Source organism: Ichthyophthirius multifiliis (genome assembly GCF_000220395.1).
Source record: "Ichthyophthirius multifiliis unplaced genomic scaffold scaff_1120509251248, whole genome shotgun sequence".
NCBI lineage: Eukaryota > Ciliophora > Oligohymenophorea > Hymenostomatida > Ichthyophthirius > Ichthyophthirius multifiliis.
The window spans coordinates 159,193-178,663 of NW_004086059.1; the positions used below are offsets into that span (position 1 = coordinate 159,193).

Consider the following 19,471-nt stretch of genomic DNA (forward strand, 5'->3'; position numbering starts at 1 on the left):
TCATAATCTGTGAGTATGTCTAATTAATTTTAATCTTCATCTTCATCATCTTCTTATTTTTAATTATGAAAAGTTACATAATATTCATTATTTGGATAATTTTATTTATCATATAAAGATTATGGTTATCTTTTTCTTATATTTTTTTCTATTATTTCACAACAATAATCTATTTAATGTCTATGAGAATTCATATAACATGTTAAACTCTCAAACGCATATTAGGATATATTTATTTCTGGCTTTTTTTTTATTTCGTTTATTATTTCTTGTACTTTTTCGCTTTGGGAATATTGCTTTGAAATTACAGATTAATATAAAATGTGAATTTGCTTTTTTATTTATAATGATATAAATGATTATTCTTATCCTTTTAAAAATAAACGAAATTATTAATGGATTTAAGGAATTTATTATTAATTTTCCTCCTTTGAATTCGAAATGAATTTCAAAAAATCTATATAAGAATTCAAAATACAACGAAATATGACTTATTCTATGTCTTTTCGTGTTTGCATTAATGATGATTGCATCCATTTAGAAAATACGCTTATTTATCGAATTGCTGTTATTATTGTTTTTAGATTTTCGTTTTCTTACATATTTTAATTTTTTTTTATTTTAAATATTAAAAATAAGAATGTTTTTTATATCTATTATATATAATATTTATTAAAATAATTTTTTATATAAATAAATAATACACATACATTAAAAATCTTCATTTTTTTTTCCTTTCTAAATATCTTTTTTTGGCTTCTTTAATTTTCTCTTCTCTATTTTAAACTTATTCTTTTTATTATTAAGCAAATTCAATTTTATTATTATTATTTTCATTTTCATTTTTACTTTTGTTTATTCCCGCCAACTTAAAGCAATCAATATTCTAAATAAACTCAATATAAGGTTTTATCCATTCAGGCTCTACCTTCGAAATCAATCTCATAACTCCTCTAACATTATTATTTCCACCTAATTCCGTAAATATTACATGCGGGGGGTATTATTCTTCAATTGAAAAGACACTAAAAGGATCTATATCGACTATATTTCCTTCTGGATATAACAATAAATACGTTCCATCTTACACATTTTATATTTTTCTCGCACTATTATAATAAAAACCTGTAGTCAACGCCATTCTGAAAATTTCATCTTTTGTAAGTCCAAATTTTTAATTTTTAACATTGCTTTTATTTAAATATTTTTCATCCTATTTATTATTTCTTTTAGTTTCCTTATCTGCTTGTAAATAAAGCTAAAACAAAAAATCATCTTCATAGAATTCCCTACATTTATCAAAATTGATAGTTTTTATTATATCTTTTAATTAATTTTCTATATTTTCAGTTTATTTAGCAGCTCTTACATTAATAAAAGGTACATTAAATCCTCTTTTCCATTCATCAATAATATTCAGCAACCCCCTATGATCTCCACTATCAACATCCATATATTTCTTTAAATTTTTTTCGAAAATTTTAAACTCATTCTCCCTAATTCTACTCGGTTTACTCCAAATATTTTCTGAAGAAAGTCCTGCGACTAACCTCAAAACATCATAATGACAATTCATAAAATATGAAGAGATCAAAGCCTTGGAATAAGAAGGTTCTAAAGGGAATTTATTCATTTCTAATCCCAATAAAGTCACAAATCCATCCTCTTTAATAGCTTTTAGAAATCTTAATTATTTTAAAGCTTAAAAAATTGCTTCTTTAGAAGGATGTTCCATATAATCGAAATTCAAAACATCATGAATTTGCATTGATTTTAAAGTCAAAATAACATTAGTTAACGAAACCCTCAAAATTTCCGGTAAAGTTTAATTTTTCATCTCTTCTTCATAAAACTTACTCGAATATAATCTCAAGCATTTTCCTTCTTAAGTTCTCCCAGCTCTACCAGTTCTTTAAATCGCCTAAACTTTCGAAATAGGAACAATTAGAAGAGCATCCATACCTGTTTTGGGGTTAAAGCATTTCTATTTTACGTATCCGCAGTCAATTACAAAGCCTATATTATCAATAGTTAATGAAGTTTCGGCTATATTAGTTGAAAAAATTACTTTTCGGACATTTTCAGGAACCTTCTAAAACACTTATTATTATTCTTCCTATTATAAAGACCCGTATAACGCAAAAATAAGCATTCCCGGAATCTCTCTTCCTTTACTTAGCAATTCTTGCAATTTTTCAATACAAAATTTTCTTGCTTTTTCACATTCTTCCGATCCAGTTAAAAAAACAAGAATATCCCCAGGTCCTTCATTTAAATGAATTCTCAAAACAGCTTTTACACTTTCATCGATTCTCTTATTCGCCAAACATGGTCCATATTTTATTTCAACAGGAAATGAATTTCCTTTCATTTTTAAAACAGGACAACTATCAAAAAATCTAGAAAACTACTAAGTATTTAAAGTTGCGGAAGTAATAATTAATTTCAAAGATCCTTAACGATTTTTAGCCGCCTATTTTATTAAAGCGAACAAAATATCAGTAAAAAGACTCCTTTCATGGGCTTCGTCTAATATTACAATATGATATTTCATTAATAGGGGATCTTATAGACATTCTCGCACTAATATACCATCTGTCATGTATCTTAAATGAGTTTTTGATGATGTTTTATCATCAAATCTTATTGAATATCCTACTTCTGAACCTAATTCAACTCCTCTTTCAACACATATACGTTTTGCCATTGATATTGCGGCTACTCGGCGGGGTTGTGTGATTACTATTTTTAATTTTTGAAGATCTTATGACTGATTTATGTTATTTTTTTACTCATATTCTATTTATAATTATTTTTATTATTCAAATAATTCGCTACTATCTAAAATGTATTATGGGAGTTAGGTTGACTTTCCTGAACCTGTGTCACCTGTGATAATTGAAAAAAAATTATCTTTTATTATTTAAATTATTTTTTCTTTAAATTGGTAGATAGGAAGAGTTTTTCTGAATTCTTCCATTTTTAAATTTTTTTAAATATTTATTTATTTAGATATAATTAAATTATTATATAAATTTGCTTTAATTAATTATTTTAATGTTTTTTTTATATATTAAAAATCAATTCCTTATTCTTTCTTTTTAACTTTCCTATTTTTATAGAAAATTATTATTACTTCTACATGAGTCTTCTAAAAGTACAAATAGTTACTTTTTAATTAAACTATCTTATTTATTAATACTAGAATTATGTATCTTTTTACACTAAAAACTGGTTTTTTTTATGAAAGATAATTATAAATTTGTTTTTTTAATTGTATTAATAATATTTCATTATATTTTTTAATTCTTGAACATCTTCTTTGATTATATTTTTATATTAATTAAAGATTTTCTTACTTATATATTTTTACGAATTTTTTACTAATTTTTTAAAATTTCTTCTATTTTTACTTTCTTCTATGAATATTCTTATTTCTTCTTCAGGTTTTTTTTTTGTTTAAAGTAATTATTAATTCACATAGTTTATCTATTTTTATGTCTTTTTATTTTATTTTTTCTCTAAAAAAAATTTTACCATAATAAAAAGTTTGTTTTTTGCAAATATTTGGCTTATTCTAAAATATATATTTTTCTTCAGATATAATAATGTATTTTTTTGCTTTACTTTTTTATGTTTCCTTTTCAATTTAATTTAATCTATCTTTTCCTTGAAAGATCCTTTATCTCTATTTTGAGTATGCCTTTTAAATAAATCTCTAAATTATCTAATTCTAATAAATATTTTTTAATTTAATATTAATCTTTATATTTCTAATTACTTTTATTTATCATCATGGTATTTATTTGATTTTTTAGGCTAACTAACTTATAAAACATGTTTTTTATTAATTCAAAAATGCTTAAAAGTATTTTTGATAAATTATTATTTGTAAATATTATTTTAAAAAAAATTATCAACAAAAACAAAAAATTCAATAAAAGATGGATTATGAAATTCTTTTTATTGTTATTTGATAATATATCAAAAATAATAAAAAATAATAAAAAAAATCAATAAATAATATATCTATTTCTATTAAATATGTTATTTCGCTAGTTTTTGTTAAATAAAATGAATGATTAATATTTTTATATATTTAAAATAGTATCTTTATATAAATTTTTAATATTAAATGATAAATTTATATATGGCAATTAAAATTAAATATAAATGTTTATTTTATATTAATTTATATTTTTATTATATTAAAATTAAAATTAATTTTAAAATAATTAATTATATATATATATATATATATATATATATATATATATATAATTATTGTGTGATGTATTATTTTTCTCTAAATTATATTTTATCTTCTTTTAATTTTTTTTTTTTCCAAAAGTAATCTTAATATATTTATAAATTTGAAACTAATGTATTTATATAAAATCAAAACATACATCAATCAAAGTAAAAATTAAATGAATAAATAAATAATTAATGAAATTAATATAAAAATAAATAATTATTTATATTTATATAATATTTTTAAGTTATTACGTAATTATATATTTACGTAATTCAAATTTGATAATAATCCTAATAATAATAAATAATAAATCCTATTAATTTATCCGATTTCAATATATATAAAAAAAATAAACATAAAAATAAACTTTTTTTTATAATTAAAAAAAATACCAATAAATTATATATTAATCTTATTTTTAATAAAAATGAATAAAAATGAATATGATGAAAATATTATACAGATAATAGACAATGATCCAATAATAAATTATCTAAATGATTATAAAAAGTAAAATAAAAAGTATTAAAAAAGATAATAAATCATTTTTTATTATAAAAGCCTTCATCAAGGATTTAATATAGTGAATTAAGATAACTTACAACAATAAAACTATAGTTATAATTTGGAAGAATTAAACAAATAGATGTTATATCATAATTAAGATTAAATAGATTATTACAGTCAAAATATGAATCAATAAGGAAATAACAATATAAAGTAGGAAACAAATTATAATACTATTTTAAAAAACTAAGTTAGTAATGATTAACAATAAAAATATAATTGTAATTTTTTATTTCATACATGTTTATATATATAAAACCAAAAAAAGTTAAACTAAATAAGAAGAATATATTAACTTTGGAAATAATGATGCGGAATATATTTTAGAATAAAATAAGAATTTATTTAATTATAAAAACACTTATATTAAAAAAATAAATTCACTTATTACACCTTATGAAAATAAATAAAATTCTTAAAAATATCAAAGGTAATAAAAGTAAATATCTTATTTTTTACAAATGAAATAATAATTTTATATAATAATTATATATTAATTTTTAATTTTTTAATTTAAAAAAAAGAAAATAAAAACAAGTATTAAATGAAATAGAAAATAATAATTTCAAAGAATCTTTTAATTAATAATCTGTTATTTAAAATAATTTAAAATATAATTAAATGTAATTCTAAACAATTAATAAGTTACAAATCAATCTAGAATAACAAAAATAAGAAGAATCAGATAAACTTAATTAAAAATTAGCTAAAAATAGAGAATCAGCAAAAAATAGCAGAAAAAGAAAAAAAGTATATATAGAATTATTAGAATAAAAAGTAAAATAAATATAATAAATAAAAATAAATAAATATACAAAGGTCTAATTATTATCAGATGACTTAGAGAAAACAAAAAAACTCTTAGAAAAAAGCAAATAATAATTGATAAAATTAAATTCTTAATCTTAAATATTAAATAAATTTATACTTGGTAGATAATAACTATTTGAAAAAATAGAAAAATGTATTTCTAAACCAAATTATGAAGAAAATGAAATAAATCTACTTTTAGATTCATTAAGAGTAAATACTAATTTTATTTTTTTAATAAAAAATTAAAAAAATATAATAATAATTAAATAGTTTAGACTTGGTTCTAATGGAAAAGAACGTACTTCTGTTGCTAACTATTTTTTTAAATAAATTATTGACATTTACATACCTACTCATTATAGATATTTATTATAATCTTCTTCTGAAAGTATGTTTTTTTTCTTTAAATACAAAGGCATTTATAATTTATTTTTTAATAGACAATGGTTTATTTAATGAAGATCATAATTATTCTCTTGAGAAAGAAGAGAAAGAAAGCCCTTGGAGATAGGAATTATTATAATAATTGGACCTTAATAACGAATAAAAGTAACAAATATTTAGATTTAAAAAGCGAATTTTTAATGAGAAAAATAAATTGGAAGAGTAAATAAAATAAAATAAAATATGCAATTAATTTTTAAAATAGACTCGTTAATAATTTTTAAGAAACAAAGTAATAAATCCAAATCAAAAGTTTAAAATTAGAAAATATTATTGATGATATTAGAACTATTTTAACACCTACTTAATGTGCTAAGTTTTTAACTTGTTTAGAAAGAGTATTATTTTTTTTGTTTTAAAATATATATATATATAAAAAATTAAATTAAAAAGAATAAATATAGAAGAGATATCAGTAATTAAAATATTTGGAGTTCATTATAAAATAATTAAAGTGATTATGATTTCGATGATGAATTATTTACTTCTAACTAAAATTAAGCTTAACTATAGTATGAATTTTCTGATTTAATTGAATAATCTGAATTACAAAAAATTAAAAAGCAAAATTAATAGTAAACTTAAAAATAAGAAGTATAATACAGTAAATGAAAAATATTTAATACAAAATTAAACAAATATATAGTTTTTTAATGTTATTTATATGTATTTTTTTGTATATATACAAAAAATTAATTAGAAAAAATATCCAAAAATAAAATAAAATGTTAAAAACTTTAACAAATAGATCCTACTTTAAAATATCCTAAAAACATTAATATTTTATCAATAAATATTAATAGTAAAAATATATTTTATAATCATCTTCCTAACCTCAGATATAAATTACTTTAAAAGACGGTAAAATATTAACAGGAAACGCATTTTGTACAACCCCACTAGAAATAGCTAGAAAAATCTCGAAAAATATATCCGAAAAAGCCCTAGTAGCGAAAGTTCAATATTCCAGAAAATATCCAAACGTACTTACATAAGGATTACTTATAAATCCTGAAGAAGAATTGCATTCTGAATGTTGTTTCCATGATCATGATAAATACGAACTTATAGATTTAAATTCATACTTCGAAGGTGATTGTAAGCTTGAGCTTTTTACTTTTGAAGAAAAAGAAGGACAATAAGTAAAATATACAATTTAATATAAAATTAAAACCATTTATTAAGGTTTTTTGGCATTCTACAGCACATATTCTTGGTCTTTCTTTAGAAGAGCTTTATCCAAATGCATTATTATGTACAGGACCAGCAGTAAAAGATGGATTTTTTTACGATTTTTATGTAGATGATCCTTAATTTAAATTAACTCCTGAAGAATACCCAAAGCTAGAATAAATAGCTTAAAAAGCAATAAAAGAAAAGCATATTTTCGAAAGAATATTTTTAAACAAAAATGAATGCAAAGAACTTTTTAAAGAAAATACATTCAAATTAAAATTAATTAAAGAAAAAATCCCAGAAAACGGATACGCTTCAGTATATAAATGCGGAAATTTAATTGATTTATGCACAGGACCTCACATACCAAACTCAGGCTATATAAAAGCATTTAAATTATAAAAAAATTCATCCTCCTACTGGCTTTCAGATAAAAAAAATTAATCTTTACAAAGAGTTTATGGAATTTCATTCCCAAAAGAATCCCTATTAACTGAATTTTTAAAAAGGGAACAAGAAAAAGCATAAAGAGACCACCGAAATATCGGAAAAAACCAAAATTTATTCAACTTTAATGGTTATGCAGCAGGAAGTGCTTTTTTTTTCCCTCAAGGTGCACATATATATAACAAAATAATGGAAACATTACGCAAATAATATAAACTGAGAAATTACTAAGAAGTAATAACTCCTAATTTATACAATTGTGACCTTTGGAAAATATCAGGACACTGGGATAAATATAAAGAAAACATGTTCGTTATTAAAAATGATGACGAAGTTCTTGGTTTAAAGCCCATGAATTGTCCTGGACATTGTTTGATGTTTTCTTCAATATAAAGATCCTATAAAGAACTACCTTTAAGATTTGCAGATTTCGGAGTTTTACATAGAAATGAAATATAAGGAAGTCTTTCAGGATTAACTAGAGTAAGAAGATTTTAATAAGATGATGGCCATATTTTTTGTACACTGGAGTAAATATAGGATGAAATTTTTGATTTTTTGGATTTTTTAGATTTTTTTTATTCACTCTTTGGATTTTAATATTCACTAGCACTATCTACAAGACCTGAAAATTATATAGGAAGTGAAGAAATATGGGAATAAGCAGAAAAATAATTAGTTTTGGCCTTAGAAAAATTCAATAAACCTTTTATTATTAAATAAAAAGATGGGGCTTTTTATGGACCGAAAATCGATGTTTCTTTACATGATACGCATGATAGAAACTTTTAATGTGGTACTGTTTAATTAGATTTTAATTTACCAGAAAGATTTAATTTATAATATAGAGCATAAGATACTTCTATTTAAGAAAAAGGACTAAAATAGGGATTTTTAAGACCTGTAATACTCCATAGGGCTGTTATAGGATCTTTTGAAAGATTTTTAGGAATTCTTTGTGAATAAAATGCTGGAAAATGGCCTTTTTGGATTTCTCCTTTTTAATTTGTGGTTATTAGTGTAGATAAAAGTGGTGAAGATTACGCCAAGAATATTTTTTAGATTATACAAAAAGAAGGATTTGAAGCTTAAGTTGATGTTTCAGATGATTCTTTGGGAAAAAAAGTTAGAAACTGGCATCATTTTAACTATATTGGCGTTGTTGGAAAAGAAGAAATTTAAAAAGGAGAAATCGATATTAGAAGCAGAGATGGAATTAGATTAGTAAGAAAAAATTATTTTATAATTCATATATATATATATGTAAAAAAAAGGGAAAATTTACAATAAAAAATCTTATCATATTCCTCAAAAAAGAAAATGAAATACCTATATCAAAATATGAAGAAAAACTTGAATAAAAAATAAATACATATTCTTTTTAAAATGAAGATGAAAGCTTTTTAAATAATATAAACGAAGAATTATTAAATAAAAACTTCTTTAATAATGACGGGTATACTAAAGGACCAAAAGATGATGAAATTTATGAAAAATTATAAAAATTAGCCTTTTTTGAACCTTAAAAATATATAAATATAAAAAGATGGTTAAAATATTACAAAAAATCTAATTGAAAAATTATAATGTAAAAAATACTATTTATTCAATAAAAAAAAAAAAAAGTTTATTTATATTATTAAAATTCATTTATAATTTTTGAACCTTTAATTATTTATTTTAAATTTAATATAATATTATTTGTTTTTTTTCATTATATTTTCTCTTCAAAATAACTCATTTTATTTAATTCAGCATTTCTCATTCTTAAAAGTTCATATAAATGAAGATTTTCTTGAAAAATTCTATTTTTTTCATCATCGATTTCTCTCATTTTATTCAAAAAACTGTCTAATTCTTTTTCTAAGTTATCACATTTTTCTTCCAATTCAATCATTCTTTCATTATTAATTGGCTTTTCTTCATTTTTTTTAATTAAAAATGCTATTTTTACTTCATATTCTTTCACTTTTTAATATAGTTTCTCATTTTAAGTGTTTTATTCTTTTAATAAATTTTACATTTTTGTAAATTCTAACATTTGTTTTTCATATTAATCATTTTTCTTTTATAATTTAAGGAGAAGTTTTTGCTTTATTTATAAATTTTCTTTCAATTCATCAATAGTTTTATCTTTATATGAATTCTTTTCATTTTCTTAAAAAAAACTTGAATTTTAATGAACTAGATTTTAATTTTCTTATTGAAGTTTTTATAATTATTACTCTAATTCTTATACTTTTTCGAAATTTTACTATTCTATTTCTAATAATTTGACTTAAAGTTTTTCAATTTCAATATTTTTTTCTAATTATTAGATTTCGTTTTCCTTATTTTATTATTAAAGAATAAGATTGTCTATTTTTAATTATTCCAGTTTTTTTATCATACTATTTTCTTCATTTTATTAAAAAGTAAAATTATTTTCATTTTTAATTACCCGATTTTATGAATTGTTTTTTTCAATGTTGTGTTTATTACTTCTTAGAACTTTTAAGGGGTTGATATTTGTTATATTATAGGATTAATTTTATTTAACTTGAATAATTGCTAAAAATTTTATTTATTTTATATAGTATCATTATTTTATTAAATTGTATTATTATTTTTTAAAATTTTTTTAGGTTATATGATTTGATTTGTATAATTAAATTACATGAGTTATTACTTGTTTTATTCTTTACAGAGTATTTTTTTTTTTTTTTTGAAAAATAATTATTTATTCACTTATTTAAAAATTTTAAAATAATTTAGAGTTTAATATTTATTTTTTATTTCTTTTTTTAATAGATTTTTTTTAATTTATTTTGTAATTTGTTTCAATATAGAATTCGAAATAAACACTTATAAATGTAAGTTTTGTTTGCATATTTAATTTATATTTTTTAAATTATTAGTGATATTAGTTTTTTATATATTTCATTGTGATTATTATTATAATTATTTATATATTTAAATTAATTTTAGTAGTTTTCTTTTTAAATTATTAAGTTTCCATATATTTATACATTTTTTATATAGCTTGATTTGATTAAAAATAAAATTATATTTTAATGTACCTTCCTTAAATAATATTTATATTTTTTAGGCTTATAAAAAGAATAATTATTTCAAATAAAAATTACAAATTTAAAAATATTACTTATTAACTTTGCTTTTTATGAATTTTTTATTGAAAAACATAATTAACAAAAAAAATATAGAAAAACGGACCATTGACGTTTTTTTTTTATTGTATTTTTAGATATTACAGTGTAAAAATAAGCAATTATAAAAAAAAATATTAAATGTGAATTAAAAAGAAATGCTTTTATTAATTAAAATTTATATTTTATATAAATAAATATTAAAATTAATTAATTATAATAATATATAATTTAATTTTTTTAATATTTAGAATATTATAAAAAGAATTATGTCAATTAGTATTAATTTATATCAATAAAGAAAAATTTAATAAATTAAATAAATATCATTATATATAATTTTTTTTGGTTTAAAAATATTAAGTGAAAATAATTATTTGTATATTCTCAAAGATGGAATTATAAAATCTAAATTTTAAATATTATCTAATTTATTTAATTTATAATAAGTTTTGGTAATCAAGAAATTTAATTAGAATGAAAATAAACCTAAAAACAGCATAATTACAATAGTTTATAATAAACTATTTTTAATTTTTTACTAAATTAAAATAATAACAATACATAATTAGCAAATATAAATAAAAAAACTATTTAAAATTTTATTTATTTTTTCAAAATAAAAATAATAATCATAAATATAATTACTGTAAATACAAAAGGACATAACGTTATTAATATAAATAACGTCTATTATTAGTTCATTAAATAAGAAAATATATAAAATAAAGTAATTAAAAATATTAAAAAAAAAAAAAAGTTAAAAGGCAATACACTTATTTATTTTTCAAGGAAAATTAATGCAAAAAAGCATATTATAAATAGAGCTATATTTAAATATAAAACTGAAATATTTTGATTCTAAAAATACTTTATTTCTTATATTATATTTGCTAAAATAATTTAAATCAGTAACAAAATAATTTAAATTAACAATAAGAATAACATTTTTATTAAATATTTTTGTATTTCTTTATTATCTAAAATGCTTTTTACATTAAATCGTTTTATTTACTTTATAATTTACGGCTTTTTTTTTTTTTTTTCAGGAACTATATTAATTTTATATTATTAATTCTATATTTCTTACCGATTATTTTCTTTTTATTTCTTATTTTCTTTTTTTTGATTATGTTAATTTTAATTAAAAAACATCCAAACAATCATTTTTTTTCTTTTATCTAGTTATTTTGAAAAAGATTAAATATTCTTTTTTTTTTTATTTTTTTTTTTAATGAAAATAAGCATATTAAATTAATACAATTTAAATTAGCAAAAATTTAAATCCAAAATGACATAAATAAAAACAATTTTTTTTAAAAAAATAAATAATTTTGGTAAAAATAATAAATTTCGCTAATATATTATTAATATTAATTTTAATTTAAAGGATTAATAAATATATATGTTAATTATTTAGAATTTTATTATAAGCATTATTTAATTAAAAAACATTATTATAATATAATAAGGATTATTAATATTCATTTTATAAAATAATTTCAACCTTTTAAAAGCTATATAAGTAATTATTATTAAATTTCTTTTTTTAAAAATAAATATATAAAAAATAAATTGTGTGGTATAAATAAAATTATTTAAAAATGCTCATTAAAAATATAAATTTAAATCAAATTATTTTATATTATCAAAAAAAGAAAAAAGAAAAAAAAAACTAAACTAAATATTAAAATAATAATATTTAATAAAAAAAAGTCATAAGAATCATTTCTTTGAATATAATTATTAAATAACATTTTTAAAATGTATCTTTGCTTTATTTCTTTGAAGTTTAAAACTGCTGGTTAAACATTCATGAATAAGCATAGAAACTGGTTCTAAATAAACTTTAATAGCTTATTCAAAAGTAGCTAGACCTTCTTTTTTTCCCTAATCAAATATGCTTTTTTAATAAAAATTAATCATTTATTCATTTGCGCATAAAGTATTGACATCATCACTCTAGATATTTAGTTCTTTTGCGATTTTTTTAATTTCATCAGGGTTAGGAACGATAATAGCCACACAATAATTTTACAAAGAATCACCATAAACAAAAATTTCAGCAACTCCTCTAGCTCTTTAATAAATATTTTCTACTTTTTCAGGAGCAACATATTCACCTTGACTTAATTTGAATATGTTTTTCTTTCTATCAATAATTTTCAAAGCCCCATTAGGTAAAATTTATCCAACATCACCTGAATGAAGCCATCCATCATCATCAATAGTTTCCTTTGTTTTTTCTTCATCTTTATAATATCCTGCAAAAACAGTAGGTCCTCTAACACAAATTTCACCTCTGGGTGTAGCATTTCCTTATTCATCTTTATCTGTAGAAAAATAATTCATATCAGGGACATCGACTAATTTTAATTCTAAAGAATTACACACACCTCCTACATGTCCTGATTCTTTATCTTCAATCTATGTTATAAATTCGAAACCAGTACCTTCTGTTTATCCATAAATTTCAAGAAAAGGCGCACCAAGAGCAATTTTGAAGAAATCTAAAACTACTTTAGATAATGGGGCAGAGGCTGTAATACATATTTTTATTCTTCCTCCAAAGATATTTTTTATTTTGTTAAATACTAAAGTGTCGTATAAATAGTGTTTTAAACTATTTGTATTTTTTAAGTTTTCCAATTTAGTATTTATTCCATTTTCAATTAATTTATTTGCAAATCCTGTTTATTATTTGAATTATTCCTAAATTAAATCATAAAATCTGTTAAATAATCTTGGTACAGAAACGAATACAGTAGGGCGAATCACCTAAAAGTCTTCTTTTAATTTTTGAATATTTCCTCCGAAAAAGGCTATTTTCATACCTGTATACCAAGAACCAATATTTAAACCTCTTTACATGATATGTGCAAGCGGTAAATAACACATTTAAACATCATTTTAATGGAATTTAAGTTAACCTAATTTAAAATTTGATAATGCAGCTACTAAATTTTTATGAGACAACATTGCTCCTTTAGGTAATCCAGTTGTTCCAGATGTATAACTAAAAGTAAATATATCATCAGGCTTTAGAGTTGCTAGAGGAAGGATATTTGCATTTCCTGTGCAAATCAATTATTCGTAATCATAATAATTGAGTCCTTTTTACTTTATTTTTTCTATTAAAGCTTCTTCAATTTTATCATAAAGAATAAGATTTTTCAGTAAATGTAATTTTTCAGTTTTAAGTATTATTTCAGCTGATTATTATGAGCAAAATAAAGAACTAATAGAAGAATTTTAGAGTACATGAGAAATTGATTCAGACCCAAAAGTATCATATAAAGGTACCGTAGTATACCCATAAAGGACACAGGCCATATCTGTAACATTCCATTCTGTTCTGTTTTTAGAATATATTCCTATTATCTTCATTTTAAAATCCTTATATTCATGAATTTCATTGAATAATTTCATTTATTGTACTGCAGATCCTAAAGCTTTTGCTTCATTATAGACTTAATTGTATTTAACATATTAGTATTTTCCAGTTTATTTATCATAACTTCCTACAAAATCTGATTATGCAAATTATTTGTGACCACTTTCGATTACGTCTTATAAAGTGTTTATATGTATCTCAGGCTTAAAATGTAAGCATTCGAAAGTATTTGCGTTTTTATATATATGAGATTCGCCAGGATTTTTCGAGCCGAACGGTATAGCGTATACTATTTGAGATTATTAGGTTTATCCCATTTTTAAATTTTTTTAAATATTTTTTTAAATTTTTAATTTTAAATAATTTTTAAATATTTTACGAAATATAATTTTAAATATTTTATAAAAGTAAAAAAATATTTTATAAAATTCTTAATTAAATTCAAATATATAAAATTTAATCATATATAAGTAATAATTTAAATTATTTTAAATACGATTTAATATTATTTTTAAATATAATTAATAAAAATTTATATTATATATATAAATATATAAATATATAAATATATATATATATATATATATATATATATATATATATAGTATATAAGTATTGCATATTTAAATTATGTTAATACCTTCTAAATATTTTAAATATTTAAACTATAGGAAATTTTAAACTTAAAAGAATATCCATAAATAAAATTTCTTTATTTTGATATTAAACAAATTATTTATAAAATAAAAATTTTTTTATAAGTAAAATTTCGAATATAATAATATTATATTTAAAAAAAAAAAATCGATAAAAAAAGCTTTTAAATCTATGCATATATTTAAAAATGTTTTACTTTAATAGTTTATAATATTATTGATTGATTTTTTTTAAAAATACATTAAAAAGTATTATTAGTTTTAAAAATAATTTACAAAAAAAATACATTTTAAGTTAAATTTTTATAATATATTCAATATATTTAAAATAAATATTTACAAATTTATTTCAAAAAATATATTTGTCCTTAATAAAAAAATATAATATATATTTATAATTTATAATATATAAAATATCTTTTATAATATTAAAAAATATTACTAATTAGAAATTAAAGAAATTTTATTTTATTAAAATATATTTATTTTTGTTCATAAAAAATTATAGCTAAAAAAATCTTAATAACTAAAAAAGAATATTATCTTTTACTTAATTTATTCAAATAGTAATAAAAAAGATTTATTTCTATTTAAATAGACTAAATATAAAAAAAAAATTAAAAAAGTTAAATTAAATATAATTATTTATATTAATTAATTAATTAAATGAATAGGTTTTTTTTTATAATAATTATAATAAAAATAAAATTAATTTTAATTATTTCGAATTGTTTAATATTGAATATGATAATATTGTATTATTTAAATTTATATTTTATGATAAAAAATCCACTTTACAGTTATTATATATATTTTTAAAAAAAAAACAAAAAACAAAAAAATAATTATATTTATTTGAATTTAATATAAATTACAATAAATATTACTTTATAAAAATATATAAATAAAACATATTAATAATATAAAAAAAATATTTATGATTATTTATAAAATTATAATATTTTTATTTAAATATTTAATAATAAAAATTAAAAAATATTTATATATTATTTAAAATAATAAAATATTTTTTAATATATTTTTTTTAATCATAAATAAATAAAAGTAAAAATTCATGATTAAAAACATAAATTAAGAATTAAATTTAAAAAAGTACAAAATAAACATAATCAAAAAATATAATTACATTAAAAATTTTATAAATTAAAATTAACATTCACTTTTTTTATTATTGCACTTTACTATTATATAAAAGTTATGAGTATCTTGAATTATCTTCTGGAAAACATTTATTAATAATAAACTAATATATATAATTATAAGTAATCGTAAATATCCAAACGAGATAAATATAAGCACAGACCATATTAAACAGTTATAACTCTTTGCATTAAGATTTTTATTTAAAGAAATATTATTGAATTCCAAAAAACATAGTAATTAAATTGAAAATAAAAAAAGCTCCTAAAAATACAAATGTTTATATTGTTACACAAACAGCACCACATGCTTACATTATATTGTGTATAATTGAAAATTTAGAAAGAAGTATAAAGACAAAAATTATTGCAAAAATGATTGAATTTCCATATAAAATCCAATTTAGGAATTTCTCGGAATTCTAATCTTAACAATCGTCTTATGAATAAACTCTATGTGTACATATTGCTAACATCAAAAAAATAAAATTATTTAATCTAACTAATTTTTATATATCTATTTTATTTTCAGTTCTTATATCATCTATTTTCATATTTTTTGTTTGTTTTTTTATTAATTGTATTATTTTAATTAATTGAAATATTATAATTTATTTTAATATCAATTTTTTTTTAGAAAAATAAATATTCATATTTTTTTTTTTTTTATTAAATAAATTTTTATTTACTTTATTAATTTATTATAATGTCAGTTTCTTATTTAAAACCTTCCTTATTTGAAAGTGCTTCACCTCATTTATTTGCTTAAAATTCTTAGGTTTCCCCTTATCCTTAAAACTCTCCTCCCAGAAAAGCCTTTTAACCTGATAAAGAAAAGCAATTTATAAATGAAAAAAAAGATAAATTAATAAACGATTTTTATGAAAAGTATCTTAAAAATGCTTCCTAAAAAGATAATTTCAAAAAAGTTACTTATGCTGATGGCGCTAGCTATATAGGTCAAATGTCAAATGACACAATAAAATAAGGAAAAGGAATCTATACGTAAATATTTATTATACTTTATCTTTATTTATAGCTTTTAATATTTTCTTTTGTAGATATCCAAATGGTGATCAATATTTAGGCGATTGGAAAGATGACATTTTCAATGGAAAAGGTATTTATATTTTTACTATAGGTGAAATTTATGAAGGAGAATTGTAGAATGGCTATAAGCATGGTATTGGATCGTAAAAAAAATAGCAATTTCAATAAAAATAATTATTTTTCTGAAAAATAAAAATAAAAATTAGTTATTATTATTCCAACGGAAATTTTTATGAAGGGGAATGGTTTGAAGACAAAAAGGAAAACAGGGGAATATATATATACAAAACAACAGGTGAGAAATATGAAGGATTATGGAAAAATGGTGAAAGACATGGGAAAGGTACTTACTATTATGCATTTGGTGATAAATATGAAGGAGAGTAAATAAGAAAGCTATTAATTATTTTTTATTAAAATAACAAAAAAAAGATGGGAAAATGGTTTCAAATCAGGTTTTGGAATATTGTATTATTCTTCAGGCGCATAATATGAAGGAGAATGGTAAAGAGATTTAGCAAACGGTAAAGGAACAATGAATTATGCGAATAAAGATAGATATGAAGGAGAGGTAAAATAATTTTTTTAATTTTAAATTTAAAAATATAAATAAAAGTGGTTTGATGGTGTTAAATAAGGTTATGGAATTTACTTTTTTAAAGATGGAGGAAGATTTGAAGGAGATTGGTTAAGAGATTACATGAATGGAATGGGCTAATTTAATAGTGCAAATGGAGATGTTTATTAAGGGGAATTCAAAGAAGGTGAGAAAAGTGGTGTTGGAGTTATTTAATATGCAAATGGAGATTTATATGAAGGAGAATTCTAAAATGATAAAATTCATGGGTTAGGTACTATGACTATATAAAATGGAGATATTTATTCTGGCGAATGGAAACAAGGAGTCAAAAGTGGAAGAGGTTAATACTAATTCGCTTCATAAGATGTTTATGAGGGATATTGGGCTAATGGAATAAGATAAGGTAAAGGTATATATAAATGGAAAACAGGAGAAACCTTCATTGGAGAATGGAAAGCTGATAAAATGAATGGATTTGGGGTATTTTATTTATTTTATTTATTTATTTATTATAATTTTTTTAGTAATTTATTAAAGTTGATGGAACAGTCTATGAAGGATTTTTACAAAATGATATGGTTGTCAAAAATGATGCTATTTGAAAATTTTATATAATTTTATATAAAATGTTAAAATATACTAATGTTTATTTTTTTATTTTATTTCGTTTTTTTTGTTTAATTAAATTTTTTATTTATTTTTCATAATTTTTTTAATTTTTTTATTTTATGTTTATATTCCCCTTTTATTGAAAATTGTTCTTTTGTTTTTTATATTATTATTTCTACTTGCTATTCATTTATTTTAATATTTTTAAATATTAAATTATTATTTATATTCTATAGTTAAATATTATTATTTTCTTCTTTTTAGTTATAAATTATTTTCTATTAAGTTTCATTATTTTGAAAATCAGATTAAAAACATTATTTATCCTCTAATAAATTTGTAATAACTTCAAAATACTATTCACAATTTTTGTTGAAATCACAAAATAAAATCAAAGGTTTATTACATTAAGAATTTTAAAGAAAACAAACTCCAAAAATAATTTTTCCTGGTATAAAAATAAAATACTAAAGATTAAACTTAAAATGATTTTCTCCATCCAAAAAACAATCCAAATTATTTTAAAAAAAAAATTCAATTTACTTTTTAAAATCTCCAAAACCATAAATCTATACATCACTAAAAAATTCTTTTTAATTATTATAAGCTTTCTAAAAAGCATTTTAAATGTCTTAAACTCCTTCTAATAATACAAAAAACTTTTCTAAATCATCCAAAGTCTCATTATTATTTGCCAAAAATTCCCTAAATAATTCTTCAATAAACGACTTCTAATATTATTCATCAAATAAATTATCCTTATCTTTTAAAGATTTCAAAACCAAATTCTATATTTTTTCTAATAATTATTAATTTTCTATCTTACAATAAGGTTTTAAACTTCCCATAATTTGTTCCAAATAAAAGCCTAACTCTTCTTAAAAGTTAACCTTTTAGCAATTCACAAATTCAAATTCTATAATATCATTTATCCCTAAAATATTTGAAAGCAATTTTTCCCTATCCAGACATTAATTTTTAAACATTCCTGCAAAGAAAAGAACTATTTCTAATGATTTGATTCCTTTTAAAGTTTCATGTTCTTATCTAAGGACAGACCTGGATATACATTCGACTAAAAATTCAATAGGAAAAGGGTATTAAGGTATATAATTAACAGAATTAAAACTAGGAACGAGTAAAAAAATACATAAAAAAGGTTATAAACTTA

The 19,471-nt window shown here is 19.4% G+C and overlaps 5 protein-coding genes across 5 annotated transcripts, besides 20 other annotated features; 3 read left to right on the forward strand and 2 right to left on the reverse strand. All coding sequences in view use genetic code 6, as the record gives it.

Moving 5' to 3' along the window:
* Nucleotides 1-721: 721 nt before the first annotated feature.
* IMG5_168610 (hypothetical protein) lies at nucleotides 722-2,980 on the reverse strand (the record flags this gene model as incomplete). The annotated part of the gene is made up of 2 exons (XM_004030013.1): nucleotides 722-2,763; nucleotides 2,881-2,980. 2 exons carry the CDS (start codon nucleotides 2,978-2,980, stop codon nucleotides 722-724), a joined length of 2,142 nt encoding a protein of 713 aa, XP_004030061.1.
* Nucleotides 2,981-3,986: 1,006 nt separating this feature from the next.
* Nucleotides 3,987-4,026: a microsatellite.
* Nucleotides 4,027-4,240: 214 nt separating this feature from the next.
* Nucleotides 4,241-4,280: a microsatellite.
* A 140-nt stretch (nucleotides 4,281-4,420) lies between these two features.
* Nucleotides 4,421-4,472: a microsatellite.
* Nucleotides 4,429-4,475: a microsatellite.
* Nucleotides 4,476-5,807: 1,332 nt separating this feature from the next.
* Nucleotides 5,808-6,694, forward strand: IMG5_168620 (hypothetical protein; the record flags this gene model as incomplete). Its single annotated transcript, XM_004030014.1, has 5 exons — nucleotides 5,808-5,848; nucleotides 5,909-6,026; nucleotides 6,054-6,187; nucleotides 6,288-6,420; nucleotides 6,476-6,694. 5 exons carry the CDS (start codon nucleotides 5,808-5,810, stop codon nucleotides 6,692-6,694), a joined length of 645 nt encoding a protein of 214 aa, XP_004030062.1.
* IMG5_168630 (hypothetical protein) lies at nucleotides 6,691-9,282 on the forward strand (the record flags this gene model as incomplete). The annotated part of the gene is made up of 4 exons (XM_004030015.1): nucleotides 6,691-6,727; nucleotides 6,941-7,224; nucleotides 7,268-8,929; nucleotides 8,980-9,282. 4 exons carry the CDS (start codon nucleotides 6,691-6,693, stop codon nucleotides 9,280-9,282), a joined length of 2,286 nt encoding a protein of 761 aa, XP_004030063.1.
* A 998-nt stretch (nucleotides 9,283-10,280) lies between these two features.
* Nucleotides 10,281-10,319: a microsatellite.
* A 1,427-nt stretch (nucleotides 10,320-11,746) lies between these two features.
* Nucleotides 11,747-11,787: a microsatellite.
* Nucleotides 11,788-11,942: 155 nt separating this feature from the next.
* Nucleotides 11,943-11,984: a microsatellite.
* A 296-nt stretch (nucleotides 11,985-12,280) lies between these two features.
* Nucleotides 12,281-12,330: a microsatellite.
* A 246-nt stretch (nucleotides 12,331-12,576) lies between these two features.
* Nucleotides 12,577-14,562, reverse strand: IMG5_168640 (hypothetical protein; the record flags this gene model as incomplete). The annotated part of the gene is made up of 1 exon (XM_004030016.1): nucleotides 12,577-14,562. One exon carries the CDS (start codon nucleotides 14,560-14,562, stop codon nucleotides 12,577-12,579), a length of 1,986 nt encoding a protein of 661 aa, XP_004030064.1.
* Nucleotides 14,561-14,651: a microsatellite.
* Nucleotides 14,569-14,646: a microsatellite.
* Nucleotides 14,573-14,623: a microsatellite.
* Nucleotides 14,652-14,721: 70 nt separating the features above from the next.
* Nucleotides 14,722-14,763: a microsatellite.
* Nucleotides 14,764-14,778: 15 nt separating this feature from the next.
* Nucleotides 14,779-14,856: a microsatellite.
* Nucleotides 14,857-15,208: 352 nt separating this feature from the next.
* Nucleotides 15,209-15,264: a microsatellite.
* Nucleotides 15,265-15,352: 88 nt separating this feature from the next.
* Nucleotides 15,353-15,390: a microsatellite.
* A 504-nt stretch (nucleotides 15,391-15,894) lies between these two features.
* Nucleotides 15,895-15,943: a microsatellite.
* Nucleotides 15,944-16,629: 686 nt separating this feature from the next.
* Nucleotides 16,630-16,673: a microsatellite.
* Nucleotides 16,674-16,767: 94 nt separating this feature from the next.
* IMG5_168650 (morn domain repeat protein) lies at nucleotides 16,768-18,396 on the forward strand (the record flags this gene model as incomplete). The annotated part of the gene is made up of 6 exons (XM_004030017.1): nucleotides 16,768-17,066; nucleotides 17,123-17,254; nucleotides 17,318-17,494; nucleotides 17,544-17,682; nucleotides 17,728-18,171; nucleotides 18,216-18,396. 6 exons carry the CDS (start codon nucleotides 16,768-16,770, stop codon nucleotides 18,291-18,293), a joined length of 1,269 nt encoding a protein of 422 aa, XP_004030065.1. The 3' UTR covers nucleotides 18,294-18,396.
* Nucleotides 18,173-18,202: a microsatellite.
* Nucleotides 18,183-18,225: a microsatellite.
* A 116-nt stretch (nucleotides 18,397-18,512) lies between the features above and the next one.
* Nucleotides 18,513-18,576: a microsatellite.
* The last annotated feature ends 895 nt before the right edge of the window (nucleotides 18,577-19,471 follow it).